The sequence below is a fragment of the Zalophus californianus genome, chromosome 7, assembly GCF_009762305.2.
Source record: "Zalophus californianus isolate mZalCal1 chromosome 7, mZalCal1.pri.v2, whole genome shotgun sequence".
Classification (NCBI taxonomy): Eukaryota; Metazoa; Chordata; class Mammalia; order Carnivora; family Otariidae; genus Zalophus; species Zalophus californianus.
In genome coordinates this window covers 136,036,427-136,062,320 of record NC_045601.1, presented here as the reverse complement: position 1 = coordinate 136,062,320, position 25,894 = coordinate 136,036,427, and the positions used below count along the sequence as shown (strand labels likewise).

The window sequence follows — 25,894 nt, the reverse complement described above, 5'->3', positions numbered from 1 at the left end:
GCATCTGCAGGCGCAGAGACCCCGAGGCTAGGGAGAGTGTGCCGAGTTTAGGAACTAAAAGTTCAGGTGCGTTGTGAGAGGGGAGATCCTTACCGGTCGCGGAAAGGAGTCTGGACTTTATCTTGACCACAAAAGGAGGCCAAGAGAGGGTTTTAACCAGAGGACTATGGTTTGGAGATCAACAGAAGTTGTGATCCCGTTGAATGATTGTTGGGTGTGTTGGGGGGCGGGACACGTGTGACAAGGGAGGGGAGATCTTCAGAATGGAGACACATCCAACCCTGTCAGTGATTGGATGTGATGCTAAAGCAGAGGGGAGAACCAGGCATAATTCTGGTAAGATAAGGGGCCAGCAAACTCAGCTCCGAGTGCTCACAGGGAAGTAAGACACCGACTTTAGGGTGTCTTCCCAGCTCACCCCCTCCCGGACATCCTCCTAGCCCTAGATCCAACAGAAGTTTTTCTTTTTTTCATATGTGGTTCTCAAGAATTGGATATTGCTTGCTTAAAGCTAATATGGATGAAACTCTAATTCAATCAGCTTCAAGATAATGGCTTTAATCCTTCACCACACAAAGAGAGTTAAAAAGAAATAACTAAACATACAGGTAATAAGAAGCGTACAGATCATTTAAATACATAATTCATATCCGTGCACTTCGTCTGAAGGGACCCTCAGAGGATGGGCATAGCCGAGGGCCCGGAGCCAAAAAGAAGGGCTGCATCTGGCACATTGATGTAAGCTGGGAAGTATCCATAAAGACATCTTCACGATGTTTGAAGCCACACTGGAGGAGAATGCCAACTCTATCATATGGAAGCTAGTCAAATCTTCTTGGTTTTTTTCCCTTTCGCTAGCAGCAGCATTCCATCTACCCAGATCGGCCCCTGCCTCTTACACAATCATTCCTCCACCCACAGCTTGTCCCAGTGGGGGGAGATCAGGCCTCCAGGAAAAACACGCGACAGACTAAGATGGTCACAACCAGGGAGACTGGGTACCTTTTCACGAAATTCGGGTAAGGTGGCTTTATTCAAATGCATCATCCGCTTGGTTGTAGGACCGGTCTGACTCCACCACCCCAAGTCCTTCGTAACTGAAGTTTCTTTCACTAGAGATTGCACCGTTCTTCTTCCTCTTCAGAGGCTTTGCTCCCTGCAGGTGGGCCGGCTCAAACTCAGCAGAGGTCACTGCGTCGAGTCCTTTGGCAGAGGGAACCTCAGCCCCAACCGGTTCCGCTGCCTCTGGATGATTGGCCAAAAGTCGGTGGCTCCTCAGCCTTTCCCTTATGTCTTCTTCTTTAGTCTGAAAAGCAGTATGAAAGAAGAAAAATGAGCCCAGATAACTTGATCATGCCTGTGCCTGAAATGAACCCATATGGCTTGTCCGTTTCATCATTCAGTCACTTCACACACACAGGGTGAGGCACTGCTGTGGAGGACAGACACACTCCCTCCCCTCCTGGAGCTTCCGGGTGGCCCTTGCTCTCCGAGCGGCCAGGTAAGAGGATGGAGACAGAGGTCGGCAGCCCACAGCTGTGCAGGCTGCTTCCGGCAGGATGGGGGGCAGAGGGTGATGGGGACCAGGTGTCCTCTGATGGTCTGCCCGCCTCCCCTCATCTTCCATCCTCCCCCACAATGCCCCCTCCCATCCCTGCACCACCTGAAGCTTTTCTTCTTCCCTCTGAGGAAGACTCCATTCTCAGAAGGGAATACTGCTTCCTGAGCCTACATGGATGAAACCAGCATTCAGCCAGCTTCAAGATGTTGCTTTACCCCTGCACCGCACAAAGAGAATTCAAGGAAAATTACACATACAGCACAGGAAGCATACAGGTTACTCAAACACTTGATCCCAATCTCAAAGCAGCTGATAGGAAAGGCCTATGTGAGTGCATTTCAGCAGGCAACCTGCTCAGGCGAGACTTCGGGTACCTTCCTGCGCCTCTCCACCGCCTGCATCTTCTCTTCCAGGTCGTTCACTGTGAATGCTTTTGCTTCCATTTTGAGCTTAAGCTTTTTCAGCCTGGCTGGTGGCTTTCTCAGCGGAGTCGTGTTTACCTGGAGGAAGACAGTTTTCAAAAGGGAGAAATAAATGTTGTTCAGGGGCTGAGGAGAGATCCTGGAGAGGCAGAATACACACAGTGTAAAATGTCAGTCCTAAAAATCTACACAGGTATTTTGGCAGAGTTAAAAACCACCATGTGAATGCTGGGAACAACAGAACTAATTCCTCAAAATAAATAAATAAATAAAACTAATAAGTCTTCGAGATGCCTAGAAAAAACAAAACAAAACAAAAACAGGCTCTTCCTGAAACCCATGAAAGAATGTAAATATGTTCTGGAGCCGGAAGAGGATTCAGGAGAAGAACACATTCTGGAGAATTCTGGAGAACAAGCACAAGGCAGAGAAACGTAGCAGATGAGTGATGAACGTGTAGTTCAAGGTAAGAAGTTAAATCTGGTAATTTTGTAATATCCCACAGGCTACAGAGACCTTTCATTTAGGATCGAGGTTGGGTTTTAGTACTCTGGGTCTCAAAAAGGAGAGAATTAACAATTACCTGAGCAGCGACCCTGCTGCGTCAGGACTTTGAGAATTTTTCATGACATTAGGAAAAATCCCCGACTATTACCCTTTCTGTAGTTCAAAGCAGAGATAATGACTTTCTGATTACAATTTCTAGTTATAAAAAAGTAAAATTGTTGTAAAGGGTTTATAAAGAAAGTTTTAATGTACATGTTTTTTCTTTTTAAAAATTAATTTTTTTAATTACTTTTTTAAAGATTTTATTTATTTATTTGAGGGAGAGAGAGAGAGCACGAGCAGGGGCAGGGGCAGAGGGAGAGGCAGAAGCAGAGTCCTGCTGTGCAGAGAGCCCGATGCAGGGCTGGGTCCCAGGACCCTGAGATCGTGACCTGAGCTGAAAGCAGATGCTTAACTAACTGAGCTACCCAGGCGCCCCTAGAAATTAATTTTTCATAACATACATTCGTCATGAAAAAGTAAAGCAATACATAAATAGTTTCCTAGGCTTCGGTTTAACCACCTGGCCCCCAGTCCTATTCATCAGCATGAACTAGAGTTTGGTATGTGTCTTTCCAGAATTCTCTATGCACATATATTTATATACGTATGTATGTGAAGTACCTCTGTAATGTTAAGCCAAACAAATGGGATTATACCCTCACCAGGCTCTGCAATTTGCCTTTTTCACTTAATTTACTACGAATGTCCTTCTAGGTCAGAATATATAGATTTATGACAACCAGGGAAGGTCCCAGTGAACTCTGGGGTTTCATTATAAATAAACTGATTGTTCTAGGTAATTTCTCTAAAGACTTTTAAAGACAAAGGAACTATTGATACCCATTGTAATATCTAAAAGACTGCTTCTTTATATTATAAGACTGCCCATACTGAAAATAACATCCACAGAGAGGAGGTCCAGCTCAACAGAAAAAGATACCAAACCAAGACTCAGACAGACCTAGGTTTGAGCCCTGGCTTGGCCATGGTGTGTCTTGGCCTGAGTTCTTAAGCTCTGTAAGCCTTGCTTTTATCATTTTAAAATGACATTTTAGGGGCACCTGGGTGGCTCAGTCGTTAAGCGTCTGCCTTTGGCTCAGGTCATGACCCCGGGGTCCTGGGATCGAGCCCCGCATCGGGCTCTCTGCTCGGCGGGAAGCCTGCTTCTCCCTCTCCCACTCCCCCTGCTTGTGTTCCCTCTCTCGCTGTGTCTCCCTCTGTCAAATAAATGAATAAAATCTTAAAAAAAAAAGACATTTTAATAATACTTATCTCACAGGATTTTCTTTCTTAAGGAAGTATCAGTAATCACTCAGGAAATGGTCATCACGTTTCATTCAGTGAAAGCAATGCCTTTTTAAATGAAGTTTTAAATTTTAATTCCAGTATAGTTAACATCCAGTGTAATATTAGTTTCAGGTGTAAAATGGAGTGATTCAGCACTTCCATACATCACCCAGGGCTCATCACAAGTGCCCTCCTTAATGCCCCGCTCCCGTTTCCCCATCCCCCTCCCTCGCCCACTTCCCCTCTAATAACTATCAGTTTGATCTCTATAGTTAAGAGTGTTTCTTGGCTTGTTGCTCTCTCTTTTTTTCCCCTTTGTTCATTTGTTTTGTTTCTTAAGCTCTACATATGAGTGAAATCATATGGTGTTTGTCTTTCTCGGACTTGACTTATTTCACTTAGTATAATACTCTCTAGCTCCATCCGTGTTGTTGCAAATGGCAAGATTTCATTCTTTTTTTCACTTTCACTCATATATATGTATATATATATCACATCTTCTTTATCCATGCATCAGTGAATGGACACTTGGGCCGTTTCCATGGTTTGGCTATTGTAAATAATGCTGCTATAAACATAGGGGTGCATGTATCCTTCTGAATTAGTGTTTTTGTGTTTTTTGAGTAAATACCCAGTAGTACGATTACTGGATCATAGGAAGGTTCTATTTTTAACTTTTTGAAGAACCTCCATACTGTTGTCCACACTGGCTGCACCAGTTTGCATTCCCACCAACAGTGCATTAGGGTTCCTTTTTCTCCACATCCTCGCCAACACCTGTTGTTTCTTGTGTTGTTGATTTTAGCCATTCTGACAGGTGTAAGGTGATATCTCATTGTAGTTTTGATTTGCATTTCTCTGATGATGGGTGATGTTGAGTCTCTTTCCCTGTGTCTCTTGGCCATCTGGATGTCTTCTTCGGAGAGATGTCCGCTCATGTCTTCAAGCGGTGGCTTTTTTCAACACAGAATCATCACCAAGTTACAGTGTTTGCCTTGAAGGGCAGGAATGGGAACCCAAATCACAGGGGCCAGCAGGAGTCCTGGGCTTTAAACCTAGGCTGACCACTAATACCCATGGTGTCACCTGAGACAAGGCACCTCTTCTGTTTGGACTCTGTTTTCTCTCATGGAAAAATAGTGAGGAGGCTGAGGACCACTAGGGTTCCTTCCAGCTTTAAGAACCATGATTCTCGGAAAGCCTTTTAGAGGGAAACATTTGTTGAAGTTCTGGCTCAGTTACAGCCATCAGACAGTTTTATGTGGTGAGAAGTTTTTCACTACATGAAAACCGTGGGATGTCTGTCAAAGCAAGCTCCCCTCCCCCATCACTGTATTATTTTTATGACAATCGGCTCTCAGGCTCTCTGCTGGCAAAAGCTATTTGCTGCAAAGAGGGATGTTCTTGCTGTAGTGGTTCAGCTAAAGATACTGTGAAATTAGTACGAAAACAGTTTTTTTGAGAAGTTCACTCATGGAGGGCTAAAAGAACATGAAATGGTAATCCCAGATTCAATGAAGAAAGACTCTGTGAGGCTTTCCACAGGAGTCTGCATCTTGACTAAAGGAGTAGATGAGTAGTTCTGAGAGACATGGGATTTCGGGTCTCGGTGGACTCTTCCTGTGGCTTCATCCCAGATGACACCTACAAAATCAAGTACTTCCTCCTGCTTCCGGAAGTGAATCCTCCCTGTGCAGCCCTCTTCCTTTCCTTGAAAGACCCGAGGGAAAATATCTGTATTCTTTCCCACTGGATTTTCCGAAGTCAAGATTTACCAACTGTCGGCACTTGAAAATAACAATGATAATACTACACTCAGAGAGGTGCTACTCATAGAAACTCAAAAAAAAAAAAAAAAATCCACTCTAAAACCTATGGAAGTTGCTAGTTCAATGATTGTCTTTAAGAATACCAGCAGAAGACTGCTATGGCCAAAGATGCTGTGATAAGGTTTGGATCATGTTTCCAGCCATCCTTGCTTGTATATATTCCTTTTGCAGCCACTGTGGATTCCTCAGAGCTTCCCTAATTAACTGTTGACCCACAGATGAACTACCTTGGCTAAGTTCCCTCACTAGCGTCCTGTGCACAGAATGGGTCCAAGCTTCCTGCCACTCCTGCGCCATCCCTTGAGACCACCCAGCAAGGCCACAGCGTCAGCTGACATTAGTCTTACTCAGTCCACGTCCCACCTCCTTAAGAAACTCCTCATGAAGTTCAACAATGTTAGAGACTCTGGTGCAAGATGAACCAACTCCCTCACTCTACTGGAGGTTACCACTTGGCCAGAGACAGAAGGAGTCAATAGAGAAATCGGAGTCTTGTGTTTGGAGGCCCTGGGTGGGTTTAGAGACGGGAGAAAAAGGAGTTAAGGAGAAAAGACACTTCAAGTGGATAATACCAACGTGGATAAATGAGAGCCGATTACAACTCTTGTAGGGATCTATACCCATCCAGACACATAGTTTCATGTGTATATAAAGTATATACACGTTTATAATACAGCCACTTAAGTCTCTTTAGAATGTTTTAAAGTATACTGAAAGATTCACTTGGTCTGATATTTAGCTTAATATTATATTCCTTACATATCATTATAATTCCTTCTGAGTGAGGGTATATTCTATTAGTATGAATCTGCTTGAAAGCATGTTATCTGGGGTGGGCGGGGCACTGTGGAATTGCTGTAGTATTTGCCAACAAGCAAATGATAAAAATTAAGAAAAAAAAGTTGACTGGGAGCCTGTGGGGGACATCTACTGCCATGGAACTCCAGGGAGAGGTTGGCCCATGGCGGGGGGGCTGTCCCCTGATTCAGCAGATGAGCAGAGGACCCTCACTTTACAGAATCTTTTCTTATATTTCCCTCTGCATGAGAACCAAATTGCAGAAGTGGACAGATCTGTCTAACACTCCCTTATATTTACACTCTTGGTCTACATAAGAAGTCTTTTTAAAGTAGTCTCCATTTATTATTCCATTCCCCCCCAATATTTGATTTAAAAGATTTTTTTGATATCAGTGAAGAAATTGTGTTACATGTCTAGTTGGCTTCATCCCATTGTAGGAACTGCTGACATTAACATCCCTTTTGGTTTGTTTATTTTTAGCCAATTTTATCATCTGTTCTTTTTTTCCTCAAAACATATTATTAAATATTGGATAGTTAAGAGCATGAGCCAATTAACTATCCAATTAAGTATGATAGTATAAATAAAAGTATGATCCAATTAACTATTATTAAATATTGGATAGTTAAAAGTATGAACTGTCTAATAATATTTCTGTTCTTAGTATGGTTCCCCTTTCAGTATTCACTCATCTTTTTACATTGGCCTTCTAACTTTTCCTAAAATATGTCTGATATATATATGTTCTCACTACACCTGAATTGAGAGACTTTACCTGGGACACTGAGCAATTATATCTCTCCTTCATTTCCATATGTTCCTGGGTATATCCTTAGTCCTCTACCTGAAAGTGCGTTATAGCATTATAATATTAATTATATAATTATATATAACACATAATAATACATATATAATTACTATAACATTGTAATATTAACATTATATATTTATTATATTATTATGTTAATATATATAGCATTATAATAACATTTTCAGGAACAATTTAGAATTTTTTTTCATAGTGAATGGTCAATTTCTTTTTTTTTTTTGAGATTTTTATTTATTTATTTAAGAGAGAGAGCATGAGCAGGGGGAGTGGCGGGCAGAGGGCGAGGGAGAAGCAGACTCCCCGCTGAGCAGGGAGCCCGATGTGGGGCTCGATCCCAGGATCCTGGGATCATGACCTGAGCTGAAGGCAGACACTTAATGGACGGAGCCACCCGGGCGCCCCGGGAATTCAATTTCAAAAGATTTAACCCTTTGCAGCTTTATGATGAATTTGAGGATTTTGTGTCCACGTTGGTAGAAACCTCAGGGCAGTGGTTGGTTCTCAGCCTGAGCTGCCCACCGGAATCACCTGGGAACTCTATAGCCAGGGCTCACCCCCCAGTCACTGGTCCCAGGTGGGACCTGGGCACTGGGGTTTTTTTAACGCTTCCTAGGTGATTTGAATGTGCAGCCAGGTGAAGGACCACGGCCCTAGGCGATCAAACACACAGCTGTGTTGTTGCAAGTCTGGATTATGCTGGAACATCATAGCCCAATTGCAAAGCAAAAAGCAAAAGAAACGAAATGTGTTATTCTTGCCTACCTCTGTGGTCCTGTCATCTTTAAGATCTTTTTGAGAACCCTCCAGCTAGGCTCCTGACAACAACTCCATTTCTATATAAAATGAATCCAGTCTTTCTCTTGGGCTCACCTAATGATGTTATTGAAGGTCAAGCCCATAGTTTTCATTTTTCAATAGATCTATTTCTTTCATGCTGTAGTTTAGATTAATTAACTCTGCTGGTGCCCTTGTAAAGATGCAGTCTGAACTCATTCATCTCTGGCATTTGAAACACTGACAAATGTTTTGATGCTGCTCCCACTGCTGTTAGCATCAGGGTTCTCACAGCATTTCCCTAAAGAAGGCATCGCTTTGCTACTGAAAGTTTTCACCATCCATCCTCCTCCAGTTTGCTCTCCTGTCTTTTTCCTTTTGACACACCTTCCCTTTTCTGACCCCCAGAGACTCCCCAACAGCTAGAAAAGAATCCCTCCCCTCCTTCTCCATGTTAAAGACCCATCTTCTAGTACTTTCAAATAAGATACGGTATTCTGAAGTGCCGTGTATCACAATAGCGTCGCCCAGATGTAAACTGTCATTATACTGGCATTATCTTTTCCATTATATCATCGATTTTTACCATCCCCTGACCCCTACACCCTCTTATTACTGGCAGCCCGATAATACCATTCATGAGGATTTGCAATCTCCTCTCTTTGCCCCAAATACCTTCTGCAGGACGTGTATTTTCCTTCTTCAAAAGAAAATGCCACTTTGGCTTTTATTCATGAGTTCTCAGCATTTCCTACACGCAGGGAAGGAAATTATCTTTATTCAAACACTTAAGTGACTTGGTCGAGGTGGCAAACTTAATTTAAATAATGCATCTTTTTTATTCCCAGTTAGTTGTTTTCCCTACAAGACAGGGATGGGCAACCATAGAGGAGACTTTGATGTTCCTTCTGGTCCCTACTTCCATCATTTCTGTGTCTTTCTTTTTTTTCTTACTCATTTCTCCTTAGGCTTCTTTTCTCTGTTAATTCTTCTTTCCATCTTCTTTAGGATGATGGGGGTTGCCTGGGCGCTTTGGTCAACAAACAAACAAAGGAGAAAACAGACCAAAACAACACCTGCTATCCTCTTCCTGGGCTTAGAACTTATTAAAAAATTAAGGAGTCAAGACTTGGCCCACAACCAGTTAAAATCAAAGTAAAAATACTGCCCACACTAAGGAAAAACAATGATCAGTTAGTCAAGATGAATCAACAAAGAAAAAAAATTAAAGTATGAGGATTTTTATCATTGTATTCATTTCCTCATGTTTGACCTTAGGGTGTATATAAGCATATCTGTTACAGCTTTGGTATTTAGGTGTATTTTCCTATTACAGAAATCGAAGTTCAGTTTTATAGTCATAATACCTAGTACACAGGTAATGCTTAATAAAAATTGTTCAAAGAATGAAGGCAGGTTATTCAATGGGACTTACTATCTCTCAAATTCAGTAAAACCCAAGATGTTTTATTGGCTTCATTAATCGTTGAAGATTAGAGCAATTTCTGGGGTGCCTGGCTGGCTCAGTCGGTGGACCATGCGGCTCTTGATCTCGGGGTCGTGAGTTCAAGCCTCACAATCGGGTTAGAGGTTGCTTAAATAAATAAGTTTGAAAAAAGGATTAGGGCACTTCCTGAATCTGTAGAGAAGGGTGATGTGTAGACAGGAGAGAGAATTTATGGGCGAAAAAACTGGCTTAGCTAAATGCTACAATCTGCATGGTGACTTGAAGAGTTTGCAGACTGTTACTTGTTACCGATCCTATTCTATTGCTATTTTTAACTATAAGCTAATGTTAATTATGGAATTACTTGCCATGACATCATAAGATTCTCCATTTCCAAATACTTTGCTGTGGCTTTGTATTATTCCTTGAACAATTAATTCCTCCAGAATGTCTGATGACTTTTGTCTCTCTTGGCTCTCTAGGGGTTGGGGTTTACGGATTAATCCGGTCACTAGGTCTAAAGGGAAAGAAAGAAGGAATAGAAATGTAAGCATGAACACTTTATCAATCAGATGCTAAATGGATGCCTTATAAATCACGTTACTTAACTAAATCTTAGTCTCAACACTTTTACCTATGTATCTGTTTCTATTATAAATCTTTGAATGGTTTGAAGTTCAAATTCTTAATGTTCTTACAGAGGATACACATCAGCATAATATACCGTTTATTTAGCAGACCCCATGTTAACATAAAAAAAAGTCTTTCATGTGCTGCTATGCACTACTTTTTTGTTGTAACAACACTTACACACTTGAGTATGACTACATGGGTTCTCTACGCTAATTATGAAGCTAAAACACAGCTAGGAAGGAGATATTCTTCCAGTGACTCTTCTGAGTTGCAGTTTGGTTTCTATGCTTTGTATACAAAGCATAAACAGTGGGATGTTGCCAAGAGACTTCTAGTTCTGCAACCTTGAGTTTACAATGACGTTATCTGCTAAATCTATGTAAGTAAGAGTATGCCTTTTTGAAAAGAGTCTTTGAACCAAATCACAATTGAAGTCAAGTGATATCAGCTACATTTCTATTACTGTTTCTAAAAATGCACTGAAACAGTTTCTTGGGGAGCCTTTATAAACTGCACTAATGAGAGACCCCCCCATTAGAAATCACCCACTTCTACAAATAAACAAGCAAGCATCTGTTTTTACAGACTCACATTATAAAATAAAGGTGCAATGAGGAGTCCTCAGAAGTGGGCTATCTTCTGTTTTGTAATCATCGGGAAGTCCTGATAGTAACCAGATTCATTCCATCTGGTGGACAGAGTCTTTTTATGAAACTTTCTAACCTCACTGGTTAACAAAGACAGTTTTCATGAATTTGTAGTGGGAAGATAAAAAAAAAAGAAAACGCACCCACACACCCACCCACCCACTAGCCAGATGTTTCTCACTTCAGAATATTCACCTTGTTGTTACAAGAGACTTCTTTATTGACCACGGCAAGTAACTTCAACAAATTGCCAATAATCTCATTTCTCGTCCAGTGCTGGGTCTTCTACCCTTGAAATAGACTCAATTTTCACTTTAAAGAGCTATGTACAGATTTTGGTAGAGTGGTAAAACATGTCTTTCAAGTCGGTAAACTAGTAAACTAAAGCTTGAAACAATAGAGAAAAATTCAATAAAAAGTTAGAGGTAAATCCTCTTCAAAGAATTAGGAGGATTTTTTTTTTCTTTTAGAAGGTGGGCTTATCTGGAAGGGTCAAAGTAATAGTTATTACTTACTGAGCACTTAGGTGCCTGGCACCATATTAGGTACTTTACATACTTTGTAACATTGTGAATTCTGTGACAGAGTTACCATTATCCCTATTGTATAAATAAACTATATGAGAGAGGCGAATTAACTTGCTTAAGGTGACACGGGTAAGAAGAGAATCAACTAGGATTGGAATCCAAGAATGTCTGACTTTAATACCCATGTTCTCTGCCACCTCCTTCCCCAAGGTCATGGAAAGAGCTACACTGCATGGTCCATTTCCCCTCTCAGGATGCTTCTATTCTTTTTTTTTTTTTTAAGATTTTATTTATTTATCTGTCAGAGAGAGAGAGAGAGAGAGAAGACAAACAGGGGGGGCAGCAGAGGGATAAGGAGAAGCAGACTCCCCGCTGAGCAAGGAGCCCGATGCAGGACTCGATCCCAAGACCCTGGGATCATGACCTGAGCAGAAGGCAGACACTTAAACTAACTGAGCCACCCAGGCGTCCCATCAGGATGCTTCTAAAAAGAATGCCATAGTCGACAACTATCACTAACGTAATAAAATTATTAAAATGATTATGAAATAAAAACAACCATCTCGATCAATTATTTTTCTGAGTCTACCAAAATACTGGCTTGACATTGATGGGGGTCAGCCTACAAAGAAACCCCTTCACTATGATGGTCTTGCAACTAATCCTTGTGATATGTCGGGATGCTGAAGATGATTGGGGGAATGTGGGAAAGTGACATGATGTTTCTTTCTGATTATGAAAGTAATACATGGTTATCAGAGTAAACTTGGAAAGTATAGAAAAAAAGAAAAATGCCCATCCTCTTACCATTCAGAGATTACCACTGTTGCTATATCAAATTCAAATTTTATTTTTACAAATTCGACCTCATACTGAACGTACAGTTCTGTTTCCTATGCACTTAACATATAGATTAGTGTTTTCTCACAAGGCTAGAAATTCTTCATAAGCGTAAAAAGTGAAGTCGTAGAAGAAAACGTAGATGAATTCATCTTTAACTCTGGCGTAGGGAAAGGCTCTCTAACTATGACTCAAATTCCAGATTCAGTAAAAAAAAAGATTGATAAATTTTACATTAAAAAATGTTTGCGGGGCGCCTGGGTGGCTCAGTCGTTAAGCGTCTGCCTGCGGCTCAGGTCATGATCCCAGGGTCCTGGGATCGAGCCCCGCATTGGGCTCCCTGCTCCGCGGGAAGCCTGCTTCTCCCTCTTCCACTCCCCCTGCTTGTGTTCCCTCTCTCACTGTCTCTCTCTGTCAAATAAATAAATAAAATCTTAAAAAAAAAGTTTGCAAGGCAAAAAAAAAAAAGCAATAAAGGTCAAATATAGATATCGCATACCTCCTGATTTGATGTACTAAACAGGGTATAATATCATTTTTGGTATTTTTGCTAAAAATGGATAACCTGAAGCTAATCATCAGGAAATATCAGAAAGACACAAACTGAGGAAGTTTCTATAAAGTAAATGGCTTATGTCTCCAAACACATCAATTAGATAAAAGACAAAGAAAAGCTGAGGGACTGGCTCCAGATTAAAGGAGAAAAGCACCGCATGATACCTAAGTTAAACATGTGATCCTGGATTAGATCTTGAACGTGACATTTATTTATAAAAGACATTTGTGAGACAATTGATAAAATTTGAATATACAGATGAGATAATGTACTGCATAAGGGGTAATTTGCTGACTGTGATCCTTCTCCTGTGATTATACAAAGAATATCCTTGGTTTAGGAAACACATACTGGTGTACTTAGGAGTAAAGTGTCATTATGTCTGCAATTTGCTCTCAGAAAAACCTACGTGTGTGTGTGTGTGTGTGTGTGTGTGTGTGTGTGTGAGAGAGAGAGAGAGAGAGAGAGAGAGAGAGAGAGGGGGAGAGAGAGGGACCGTGATGCATGTAATTATATCACATTCAAATGTGGTATAATGTTAGAATTTGGGGAATCTGGGGGAAAGAATGCAGGCATACTTTGTTTTTTGCAACTTCCCTTACGTCTGAAATTATTCAAAGTAAGTTTTTTTTTTAAAGGAAAGACTTGGGAAGTGTTAGTGTGAAACTTGAAATTTTTAACAAATACACTCTAAAGATGGGCAGAGCAGGGATGCAGAAAAGAGACAGAGGAGAAACTGGGCAGAGAACAAATATAAAGCGTAGGATACTGGTTCTTATTCATTCTGTGGGAAGGTCTTCCCTGGAAACTAATTTACGCCACATCTTGGGAACACCTACTTTAAAACTCACTGCCTCCCCAGCCTGGTGTCTGTCAGCACTACCCCGCTGGATGGACTGACTGAGGGTTCGCCCGGGTCCCTGTGCACCTGACGGTCTACAGTCTGCTAGCACCATAGACGCTGAGCATCTGTGCCAAGGTCTAGGAGGAATTCCCATCAGTGGAATTATTGAGAAAAAATATACCTGCCGGCCGGACACACAGAGAGAGGAGAGGCCGCCCAGCTGTATCCCCCACCTCCTACCTCACACCAGAACCACGAGGTGAAGGCTAATATGAAATCTACCATTAGTAGAGAGTGCCCCCAAAGTCCAAGGAAAAGAATCTCATTTACTAACCCATCTATTTTTTTAAAGATTTTATTTATTTATTTGACAGAGAGAGAGAGAGACAGCGAGAGAGGGAACACAAGCAGGGGGAGTGGGAGAGGGAGAAGCAGGCTTCCCGCTGAGCAGGGAGCCCGATGCGGGGCTCGATCCCAGGACCCTGAGATCATGACCTGAGCGGAAGGCAGACACTTAACGACTAACCCAACTATTTTCCAGGTCTGACATGGGCCTACGGAAGAAATGACAGTGGTGAGGAATGACACGAAAGCCTTCCCCTCAAGTAAACCAGAGCATTTTTCCTTGAGTTCTATTGAGTTCACTTTGTTTCAGAGGCTCTTAAATCAACACCGGGGGTGGGGTGGTGGTAACTCAAGTAAAGAAAAACAACCACGGGAAAAATCAAAATAGTTTCTAGGGAGCACACCAGGTCATAATGACTTCTTCTGTGTTTTTGGAAGATGACTATTTTGTATATTTGCTGATCCTTTGGATGGGAGACATGGGGGAAACAGTTTGATGTAGGTTATATTTATTTTTTCAAATGGAGAACTTTCTCTTGGAAAGATGCGAACACAGCGGAAGTTTACAGGAATGTAACCGAAGTCTGTGTGAGTCTTATTCCTAAGGCTTGTTTCCCAACCACCAGGAAGGGCTCTTAGCTTAAAAACAGAGAGAGAGAGAGAGAGAAGAAAGAAAGAAAAAAGGAAAAAAAACAAGACGGTTTTAATTACTTCATCTGCAAGAAGATTAATGGTTAGCATTATTTATTCACATAATGAAGTCCTAAGGCTCCATCCTCATGTCTCAGAGGTAGGGACTTTGCCATTTGGAGCACTGCCTGGTCCACAAAAATGTGATAAAAGGGTTGCTACCATACATTATACAATATGCTTAGAGACACAGTATTTTGTGGAGATTCATATAAATGAGGGCCATTACCTGAATTTATTCTTCTGTTTCTTTCACTAAGAGCTGGGGAACTTTCTGGTATGGTTCCAGGTAAGCTTCCCAATGGAGCCTGGTTTTCCAGGCTGTCGGGGCTGCCCACAGTGTCCTTGGGTAGTGCAGCTTCATTCTGGGGCCTGCTGTCCTCCCTGGAATGAGTCCCACCGACATCAGCCTGTGAAAAGGGAATAGCCCCATGTGAGAGTCAAGATTTCTTAGGAAATGGTTTCTTGGAAGATGGAAACAACATCACAAGGTCTGCTTTGCGAATATTCAGCCAACTGGTACCTGTAGTGGAGGCCAGATAGCCCCAGCTCCCTGGAGATGTTACCTTGCTTGCAGATGTGATTCATTTAAGGGCCCCGAGATGGCTCGATGATCCTGGATTACCCAGGTGTGACCACGAGTGTCCTTATGAGACAGAGACAGGGTGACGCGACTACAGAAGTGGAGAAGGTGATTGATGTGCCACAAAGCAGAGACACACTGAAGATGCTACCAGCAGCAGACAGCGGAAGGGCCACCAGCCGCAGAGCGGGAGGAATTCGGCTCTAGAAGCCAGGACACACAAGGAAGACGATTCCTTCCTCACAGCCGCTGAAAGGAACCAGCCCCGCCAACACCTTGACTTGAGCCCAGTGGAACTGATTTTGGTCTTCAGACCTCCAGAATTGGAAGAGAGTAAAACTGGGTGGCGGTGAGCCACCAAGTGTATGATAATTTGTCATAGCAGCAATAGAAATAGATATAGTATCTACTAGGAATCTATCAGATACAGGCTACTACACTGAGCACCCCTGATGACTCCAAGATGAACACGTTCATCAAGTGTGAAAAGTGAAGATATTGCGGTGTAAAAAAGGTTTGTTTGTTTTTTTTTAATGAAAGTGTCTTTATTGTTTTTGCTGATTAAAAAAGTAATACAGACTCATTGTGAAAATGAGTAATACAGAAACTGGTGATGATCAGTTTTATGTGTCAACTAAGCTAGTCTATAGTATTGTTATTCCATCAAATTAGGTGTTTGTTGTCAGAGTATTTGGTAAATGTGGTTATCGTCTACAATCTGTTGACTTTAAGTAAAAGAGAGTATCCTTGATAATCTGGGTGGCCTCATCCAATCAGTTGAAGGCATTAAGAGTAGAATCTTCCCCGAGGAAGAAGGAGTTCATTCTGTGGACTGCATCTTCAATTCCAACCTGTCCTTTCTGACCACTTATGCTTTTGTGTGGATTTTGGACTTGCCTAGCCAGCCCCCATAATTGCATAAGCCAATTCCTTGTAATACATCCATCCATCTGTCCATCCGTCCATCCGTCCATCCACCTATCTATCTATCCAGCCAGCAAATCATAATCCTGGTTCTGTTCTTTTGGTAGAACCTGAATGATACAGAAACACAGTAGAAAGTAAGGAGGTACTATTCCCTAGGCAAAAGCACTATTAACATCTTAGTATATAACTTCCCAGATGTGTTTGTTTAAAGAAATAGAATCTTTAAAAATAAATTGGAATTGGCTAATTAGCACATGAAGATGCTCAATATCATTAGTCATTAAGGAAATGCAAATCAAAACCAGAAGGAGATACCACCTCACATCCACCAGGATTACTACAATGGAAAAACCACATAATAAGTGTGAGCGGGGATGTGGAGATATTGGAGCCTTTGTACAGTGCCGTGAGAATATAAAATGGTGCAGCCACTTTGGAAAACAGTTAGGGTTTCTTAAAAAGTCAAACAGAGGGGCATCTGGGTGGCTCAGGTGTTTAAGCGTCTGCCTTCAGCTCAGGTCATGATCCCAGCGTCCTGGGATCAAGCCCCACATTGGGCTCCCTGCTCAGTAGAGAGTCTGCTTCTCCTTCTCCCTCTGCCGCTCCCCCTGCTGTGCGCTCTCTCTCTGTCTCAAATAAATAAATAAAATCTTAAAAGAAAAAAAAAAAAGCCAAACAGAATGTTAGCGTTTGATCCAAAAATTCCACTTCTAGATATATATACCCAAGCAAAATGAAAACATATGTCCACACAAAACCTTGCACACAAATGTTCAAAACTAGTATTCATAATATCTAAAAAAGTAGAAACAACCCAAATATCCATCAACTGATGAATGGATAAATATAATGTGGTCTATCCAGACCAAAGAATATTATATGGCAATAAACAGAAATAAAATATTGAAGTATGCTGTTACATAGGTGACATTTGAAACCATTAATGCTGAGTGAAGGAAGCCAGACGCAAGGATGGGTCCACTTACCGAATATTTGGAATAGGCAAATTAATAGAAGCAGAGTATAGATTTAGTGGTTGCTTGGGAAGTGGAGGTTGGCCGCTAATGGATAGAGGTTTCTTTTGTGGGGAAGATAAAAATGCTCTAAAATTAGATTGTGGTGATGACTGTGGATTGTGCATTTTAAATGGGCGAGTTGTATGATATGTGGATTATATTTTAATAAAGCTATTTGTGAATAAATCAGGTCATATATTAAATGGTATTGTATTATTTTTTAAAAGATTTTATTTATTTATTTATTTGAGAGAGAGAGAATGAGAGAGAGAGAGAGAGAGAGCACATGAGAGGGGGAAGGGTCAGAGGGAGAAGCAGACTCCTTGCTGAGCAGGGAGCCCGATGCAGGACTCATCCCGGGACTCCAGGATCATGACCTGAGCCGAAGGCAGTCGCTTAACCAACTGAGCCACCCAGGCGCCCACAAATGGTATTGTATTATATTTCTGTAACCTGTTTTTTCATTAACAATATATCAGAGACATTTGCTTCCATCAGTGTATATAGTGTATATAGGGGTATATAGGTCAGTGTATATAGGTTTACCTCATTCTACTTAATGGTGGGGAGTAGTCATTTAGTTGATGACTGTAGTGTGGTCTATTATGTAATAGACCACAACTTGTTTAACCAATTCCTACTGATGGCCATTTAGTTGTTTCTACCTGTGTTTATATATGTGTTTCTATATATATTTTCAATATAATGAACAGTGCTGGCATAATACCTGTGCATAAACATCAGTGTGAACTCACCCAATCATTCCATGAGAATAAATCCCTAGATATGGACATGCTGGATCAAAGATGTACACATCTTATATGAATACAGGTTTCTAGAGGGTCCTCCCTAAATCCTGCACTGGCGTACACCACCACCTTTCCCTTTTAAGAATATCAATTTCTCCATACTACAATTCCGTTGCTTGCAAATAGGTCAAAACTCTGTAAAAAAAGGGCCCATATATGATTTAGTTTCACGGGGACTGCAGAATGCTGGTCCGCATCAAATCTTTCAGAGTCCCACAACAAGAGAAGAAAAGTAAGACAAAAATGTAGTGAGTTTTTCAAAAAGCTAAATTAATTCAATTTAAAGAACTGTCATTTGTTTGGAAAGGCAGCCGCATGTTCTAAATATTGGTATGTTCAGGAACACTTTTCTCCAGTTCCTTCTAACTCCCCTGCCCGCTCCCTCTCAGCGCTGGCTCTTCTTTTCTTGCTTGGGTTGATTGGCCAAACTCTTCTGCATCTAAGACACACATACCAGAGGGAGCCTCTTCAGTGTCCCCAGGAGACCTAAGAACATAATCACCTTCTATGAGTATTGTCCTCTGGGTCTTCTTCTCATGTCTATTGATTTCACGTTGTTGGCCCAAGGGGTGCTCTTCCTCTCCCCTGTGTATTCAAAGGGCCCCAGGATCCTACCTCCAAACCCCACTATTTCCAGCAATGCCCTGGTACCCTAGTACCACGTTGTATCTTGCTGGGGCAGCAGAAGGTGTTGAAGAAGAGAAGATGCTTGAATTGGGTCTTGATGATTGAGTTTCCAAGAAGAAAAGTGGGCAAGAAGAAAGGGTCCTTCTAGACAAGAGTCTAAGCACACACAAAGACAGGGTATGAAACAATATTGTGAGCGTCTGAACTTGAATTTTTCCAGTGAAGCAGAAACAGATGGAGGTATAGAGGGGTAGGTGCTGAGGTGGGAAAGGAAAGTCAAGGAATTTGATTTTATTTTAAATGCAACAGGAATCCTTCGTAGGATTTCTGTATATGGAAGTGAAATAAAATAATCAGGCATGTGTTGTTAGAGAAATCACTGGGATTAGTGCCAACTAAGGGAGCTGAAGGAAGCAAGGAAGAGACAGAGCAGGGTGGCCAGTAACGATGACTGCAATTTTCCAGGTGAGATCTCATTGAACGTAAACTAGGACAGTGGCAGTGAAACTGGGGGAAAGAGATGGGCCCAGAAACATTAGAAAGGAAGACAGCACACTTCTCAGAACTTCCATTTAAAGGAGGGAGGTCTCGGGGCACCTGGGCGGCTCAGTCGTTAAGCGTCTGCCTTCGGCTCAGGTCATGGTCCCAAGGTCCTGGGATCGAGCCCCACATCGGGCTCCCTGCTCAGCGGGAGTCTGCTTCTCCCTCTCCCACTCCTTCTGCTTGTGTTCCTTCTCTGGCTGTGTCTCCCTCTGTCAAATAAATAAATAAAATCTTTTAAAAAATAAATAAATAAAGGAGGGAGGTCTCTCTGGTTTGAAGTTATGACTCCAGGCACTAAACGGAAAGCATTCCCTTTGGGAAAATTGAATAAGAAAAAAAAAAACAAAACAAAAAAACAGGACAACAGCATGAAACTCCTGGTACTCTCACCATAAAAAATCATACAAATTAAAAAAAAAAAAAAGCTAAGCACATTTGCTCACTTTCTGGAAGTTCTCCAAAGTGCTTTGAAATCCCTCGGAGGCTAAGTAGAAATCACAGCAGCTAGGTCATGGTGGCTCCAACACCCTCAGGTTCTTGTCATTGAGTTAGGGATTCTCGTATGTTCATAGGGAGACTCACATAGCTCCTCATCACCGGTTTTACATAGCATGATCGCTCTAGCTAAATCAACATCACTTTATCGTGCTGAGGGTTAATCAGATCTGTGCTTCAGGACTACAGGGGAAAGTATGAAAAAGTGACGCAACTGAACAAACGAGTAAGCAAAGAAGTCAATCGATCTGAAATACAAATGGTATACGGAGAAAGCATGAGAACAAATATGTGCTTTTTCTTTCTCTCTCCATTTGTCTTTCTTCCTCGACATAGTTACTGCCGTGTAGTCCCTGTATGGTAAGCCGACCAGGAAAAGTCTTTATAGATATTACATATTATTATTTATTATGTAATAATCCTATTATATCAGACAGGGTCTCTCTCACATGCACACACACTTATGCACACATATATCGCAAATATATATAAATACATATTGTGACATATAACAAAGGAAAAGGAGACTGATATTTTTTCTGGGACTCACAGTTCATGCTGAAGGTAAAGCAAAAGTCGTGTTAGGTATTCTTGCCCCTCTTTCCAAATGAACTATGAAAAAACAATTATCTGCCGTGATGGTGAGACAGGTGATTTTACAGCTTCGTTTTGTTTTGCAGACCCTTCGAGTTTTGGACCTAGGAAGGCACTGAGTTAAACACAGGGAGCAGTGTGGCCACCTCACGTTTCCCATTGGAGACCCTGAAAAATTTAACCACAACAAACAAAATGCCCATATTGGAGCTGAGAGCAAATTGGAACATCCTCAGCCTCAAAGGTGGCTTTTCACAAAGATATTCTGCCATCTACAAGTCAGAGTATATTGAAGTGCCACAACCCTGCATGATCTCCCAATGGTTTCATCAAAGCCACGAACCCAGGCCTTAGCAAGGATCTTCACCCGTTTATGCTTACTTAGACCCAGTCTGCCTTCAAGCTGTGTTAGTGACCAAAGCTTAAATGGTAGCAGAGGAAACACAATCTTTTGACATAAAATACCATATACCAGCCTTCAGATTCCAGAGCAGAAATGTAAGGTTTTTCTCTTTGGAAAACTAAGTCTGTCTTTCAAATACCTTATCCATGTGCAACACATTCTGGAAATTTTAACCCTATTTCATAATCTAGACTGGAAAATAGACAGAGTTCAAAGACCAGAGATATTTACAAAGTAATTATATCTCTGCCCCTCGGGGATATGGCAAAACAGATTTCTTGTTCTTTTTATGCGTGGAGGGTTTTCATTTTCACACCAATGAGAAGTCTATCTGCCGTGGTGCTGGGAGTGAGGGTGGGGATTTTATTTTTTCCTTGAGACGAAGCTGTGGTAGAAGTACAGAATCAATATGTTTCTGTATTTTGTATCAATTCTATTCTATACTTCATTGTCTTAGGGATAAAATCTTATCAATTTTAGACAGAATTGAAAAGCTGAGAATTCTAAGCTAACAGCGATGCAGGAGAATCATCAGCATTCCAAAAAAGATACTACTTTTAACTACAGACAGAGTTGTTTTTGGTGTTTTGTTTGTTTTGGGTCTGGAGGTTGTGTTCTAAATCTTTCAGGAAACACATTTGCCAAACAGTTTGGAGGGAGTCATCTGTCAAGTCTCCCCTGAGCTGAAACCTTAAATCACATTATTGGCAGATGCATTTTAAAAATACGTTTGTCTTGCAGACATATAAGAAAAATGTATTCTTCAAAATTTGATTTTTCTAGTTTACATCTAATGAATGTAAAAACAAATAGCAACCCTCCAAAAACGCTCAGAAATATTATCTTTTAAAAATCTTGACTAGAAGAAGTCACTTAGTCCCTTTTATTCTGATGATAAACAAGGCTTTTCTTGTCAAAGATTAGGGAAAACCTGTGAGGCACCCTTAGAGATGGTCTATTCCAATCTAGTCTGTTCCTTTTCATAATAAGCCGTAAACTCGGAGTTCACCCTACAGAAGAACATTTCTCCAACTGAGAAAAGGTTCCCCTGCTTTTCTTATCGTGCATTATTTTATCACCGTGTCTTTTTACCACTTTAGACAAAGGTAAAAGTGAGGAGAAAGTCAGTAGGCAGGTCTTGAGAAGTTCGAGTCAGAATATTTTAAAGTTGTGCCGCTAAGAAACATAAATATTTCACGCAAGCAAGCACGTTCATCTCATTTTAAAGACACCGGTGAACTACTGAACCCTCAGCCTGTGCATTTAGGAAGTTGGCAAAAGCATCACTGCTCTGATAGCTAGAGAGTGTTTAATTAATAGTCATACCTTTGCTGGATCAGATTTCCAAAGTCAAGTGCTTGGGGTGGGGGAGGAGGTATATGCGTGAGAAGGTAATAACTCAGGATTGCACTGGAGGTCATGAAAAGGACAAGCTGGAGCACAGGTGGGGGTGGGCAGGAAGGACCCAGAGAGACCAGTTAGGAGAACTGGACAGGAGTCCAACAGAGACGCAGTGACTTTCACACCCAGGGACTTCAGGGAGAAATACAGAAACCCTCCCAAGCTTGAGGAAGCTTGGCTTAGAGGGACCCAGTGTATCCAACACACAGAGAGGATTGCTTTTTATCACTTCCTCCTGCTCTACCTCCCTCCTGCTCAACAAAATCATTTTCAGTAATAACCGCAAAATGAAACAAAGGATAGTGGCCAGATAAGAAACACAGATAGTGAAAATTTACTTCTATGGAAGTCTTATTCGTAATCACGCCAGTAGAGTAAATTAAAAAAATTTTTTTCATACGAAAAGAATAAAAGCACAATGGGTTAATATTTTAAATCACATTAATATATTTTTTTAAAGATTGTATTTATTTATTTGAGAGAGAGAGCGAGCGCATGAGTGGTGGGGAGGGGCCAAGGGAGAGGGAGAAGCAGGCTCCCCGCTGAGCAGGGAGCCCGTCTTGGGGCTCTATCGCCGGACGCCGAGATCATAACCTGAGCTGAAGGCAGATGCTTAACTGACTGAGCCACCCACATGCCCCACATTAATATAGTTTTTGGAAAAAGGGAGAAAAATGTATTCCTATATATTAATTCAAAGCAGTAATGAGTAATAAAGATGACCAATTGTTTCCAAGAAGCTAATACATCTATGAGGCAGAAGGAGTTTTAAAACAAACATTTACCACGTGAGAAAGGACTGTCACAGCAGTGGTGTTTGGGCTCGGTGCTGGAGGTTAAGTAGGAATTCATCAGGTGAACTGGAAATGGGGGTCTGGGGAGGGCATTCCAGGAAGGGGGAATGGCATGGGGAACAGCATACACGGAGTTGATGAGCAGAGGAAGGGAGCACTGCAGGTTCCTGGGGCAGACCCAGGAGTATGCGGGACTGGACACAACGGCGTCAGGAAGAACGGCGGGACCACATGCAAAGGGTTTTGCACACTCCAAGGATTTTTTTTTTCTTAGGAAGAAAGGTGGCAGTGTGAGAGGTAGATGGGGTAGGGCGGATGCCAATGGGAGAGGCAGGAAGACCCAGCAAGAGGTAATAGGGCCCTAAACTGGGACAGAGACAATTGGGATAGAAAGCAGGAAACAGGGGCGCCTGGCTGGCTCAGTCGGGTAAGCGTCTGCCTTCGGCTCAGGTCATGATCTTGGGATCCCGGGATCGAGTCCCGCAGGGGGGTCCCTGCTCCTCGGGGAGCCTGCGTCTCCCTCTCCCTCTGCTGCTCCCCCTGCATGTGCTCTCTCTTCCTCTGTCAAGTATAATAAATAAAATCTTTTTAAAAAAAGAAAGCAAGCAGAAAACAGTGTCAAGATGGTGGGTACCAGGTCCTAAGCCCGAGTCTCTGGTTTGTTTTATGATGTGCCCCAAGAGCCTGGCATGTGTGCCACCCACACAGTGATTGCTGGAAGTGGCATCAAATGGACTGGCACATTTCTGAAAAAAAAAAAAAAGGTGTGCTCTTTAGATAGTAGCTCCAAAGATGCCCTTTTGGTAGGGTGACTGTACATCCTGGTTTTCTGCAGACTGTATGGACTTAAATCAGATTGGGCAAATTTGTTAATAGTGTTCCTTTCCACTTTTAAAAATATCCTGCTTTTGATGATAGATTATATGGTAATATTATCTTTAGGTGACCCCTCTCCAAGGTATAGCCCTGCAGGTTCCCAGTTTCATTTGTGCAATACTGATGGTGGTGAGGATGGGAGGAAATCCTGGACCTCATCCCTCCAGGCCCCACCTTGGAAAAAATTCCCCTTCATATCTCCAGAAAAATTACGGGGTTTGCAACCGAGAGACAGAGAGAGAGAGAGAGAGAGAGAGAGAGAGCAGAGAGAGTATTGGAATGAAACTCTTGAAAATCAGATTCTATCTCCAGCTCTGCCCCCAAACAAGCTGTGCAGCCTCAGGCAAGACGTCCACCTCTCTGGGCCTCAGGGTCCTCCGGGGATAAGCGAGAGGGCTCAGCCAGACGGATGGCCTCCACGATCTCTTCGAGCTCTAAGTAATTCTCAAAGAGCCCACTTTCCGAAAGCCAATAACGTACAGCAGCTCCGAGGCACTCCCCCCGCCCCCGACCACGAGAATCACCCCCAACCCCAGCTCTGGGCAGAACGCACAGCTCTACCCGCCACTCCTGCCTCTGCCCTGGGGTGTGACCACCTCCGCAAGTTCTTGAAACACAAAAGGCTCTCAAAGCTAGTCCTGTGGCAGGATGAGTCCTGGATTCAACAGCAGTTAAACACGGGGTAAGAGAGCGGCTCCCACCCCGCCGACCCACCCAGGAGGTCTGTGAGCCCCTGCGGACCCAGCTCCAGCCTCCAGTCGCCCCCCAAGCGGGGCAAACGGCTTTGTGCCCGCCTGTTTGTTGTGTTTGCTTGTTTTACCTTAAATCCCTCCTCCCAGCCCTTCCTGGGCGCGGGCACGCGTCTCTGGTCTTCAGCAGCCCGGGAAGGTCCGCAGCCCATGCCGCGCGCCGCGCGCTTCCCCTCGGGTCGGGCTGGCAGTGCGCCCCCGGGGATGCTCCCTGCTGCGCCGCTGCGCCCTGCACCCGCGCTCGGGTCTGGAGGCGCTCGGCAGCTGGGCAGTTGCCGGGAACTGTTGCCACAATAAACCGCATCACGCGGCCTGGGACCTGGGCGGCGGTGGGACGTTTGTAACTGGAAACTGGAAGATCCGAGGCGTCTAAACCACAAGCAGGATGCGAAGCGAGGGGTGGGAGGAGCCCGCTGCCCGACCGAGTTAGTTTTTATTTTTATTTTTTTTAAGATTTTATTTATTTATTTGAGAGAGAGAGAATGAGAGATAGAGAGCATGAGAGGGGGGAGGGTCAGAGGGAGAAGCAGACTCCCCGCTGAGCAGGGAGCCCGATGTGGGACTCGATCCCGGGACTCCAGGATCATGACCGGAGCCGAAGGCAGTCGCTTAACCAACTGAGCCACCCAGGTATCCCTCGACCGAGTTAGTTTTTAAAGTACCCTAGTCGAAGGCATCCTGCGGGGACCTCTTTGTTCCTTTCCAAGGCCCCGTGGGAGCCTCTCCCGGGCCCCCCGGACGCTGGGGACCGCGCGGAAGGCGGCGGCGGAGTCCGATCTCGCGAGCAGCTCCTGAGCGGAGGCGGGCGGTGCAGACAGACCGACGGCCCCCGACGGCAGGGTCACAGGCAGAGCTGGGGAGGACAGTCACGGTTACGCAAACAGAAACCCACACAATGCAGAAAACCAGGCAGCCGAGCAATGGGTTATGCAAATCATTTTTATGGAGACTGCGTTTTGTGAGCTGTTACATGGTAAGGAAAGTGCCTGGCTAGGCATACTTCTCTCCGAGAATTAAATAAAAATGGTGTCATCCACCAAAAAAGTCAGACCAGGAAGACTGCTCAAAGAGCAACAGGTTCTTTCCTGGATTTCTTTTTTCTTTTTGTTCTATTTCTAAATTAATTTTTATTTTCAATAATTAAAAAAAAAAGCTGAAAGGGGTCTTTGACATCATCTACCAACCCCTTATTTTACAGGCTGTAAACCTAGGCTCAGAGAGGTTGAGTGATTCAGATTGCGGTGGGGAGACTAGTTAATGAGGGATCTAGAATGAGGAACGGGGTGGCCTGACTCAGCGGGTCCATGAATCCACAACACCAGGAAGATTCCAGTAAGGATTCTTGGGAATGTAAAAATCCTGGATCCTTCCGGGGAAATTACTGGTCAGCTTTGTTAGAAGAAGCTGATTATTTACATCATGGCATTTAAGTTCATTTCACTGCCTCTCCTTACTGCTTGGATGGTGTTGCCTGTCAATTTTCCTTTCACTAAAAT

At 42.8% G+C, this 25,894-nt stretch overlaps 1 protein-coding gene across 6 annotated transcripts in view; it reads right to left on the bottom strand.

The window, feature by feature from the left end:
• STMND1 (stathmin domain containing 1) overlaps positions 1–24,645 on the bottom strand; it is a 30,016-nt gene extending 5,371 nt beyond the window's left edge. For 4 of the 6 annotated variants that reach the window (XR_003521244.2, XM_027600878.2, XM_027600879.2 and 1 more), the window contains exons 1-5: positions 24,470–24,645; positions 14,811–14,991; positions 9,868–10,016; positions 1,936–2,061; positions 1,003–1,306 (exon numbers count right to left, since the gene is read on the bottom strand). Coding sequence is in view for 5 of the 6 variants with exons in the window: in XM_027600878.2 (XP_027456679.2) it covers positions 1,031–1,306; positions 1,936–2,061; positions 9,868–10,016; positions 14,811–14,991; positions 24,470–24,550 (813 nt within the window). In the remaining variant the exon portion in view is untranslated. Of the gene's footprint in view, positions 1–537; positions 1,307–1,935; positions 2,062–9,867; positions 10,017–14,810; positions 14,992–24,469 lie in introns of those variants that run through there. The other 2 variants (XM_027600877.2, XM_027600876.2) reach the window with 2 other exon arrangements.
• Between the last annotated feature and the right edge of the window lie 1,249 nt (positions 24,646–25,894).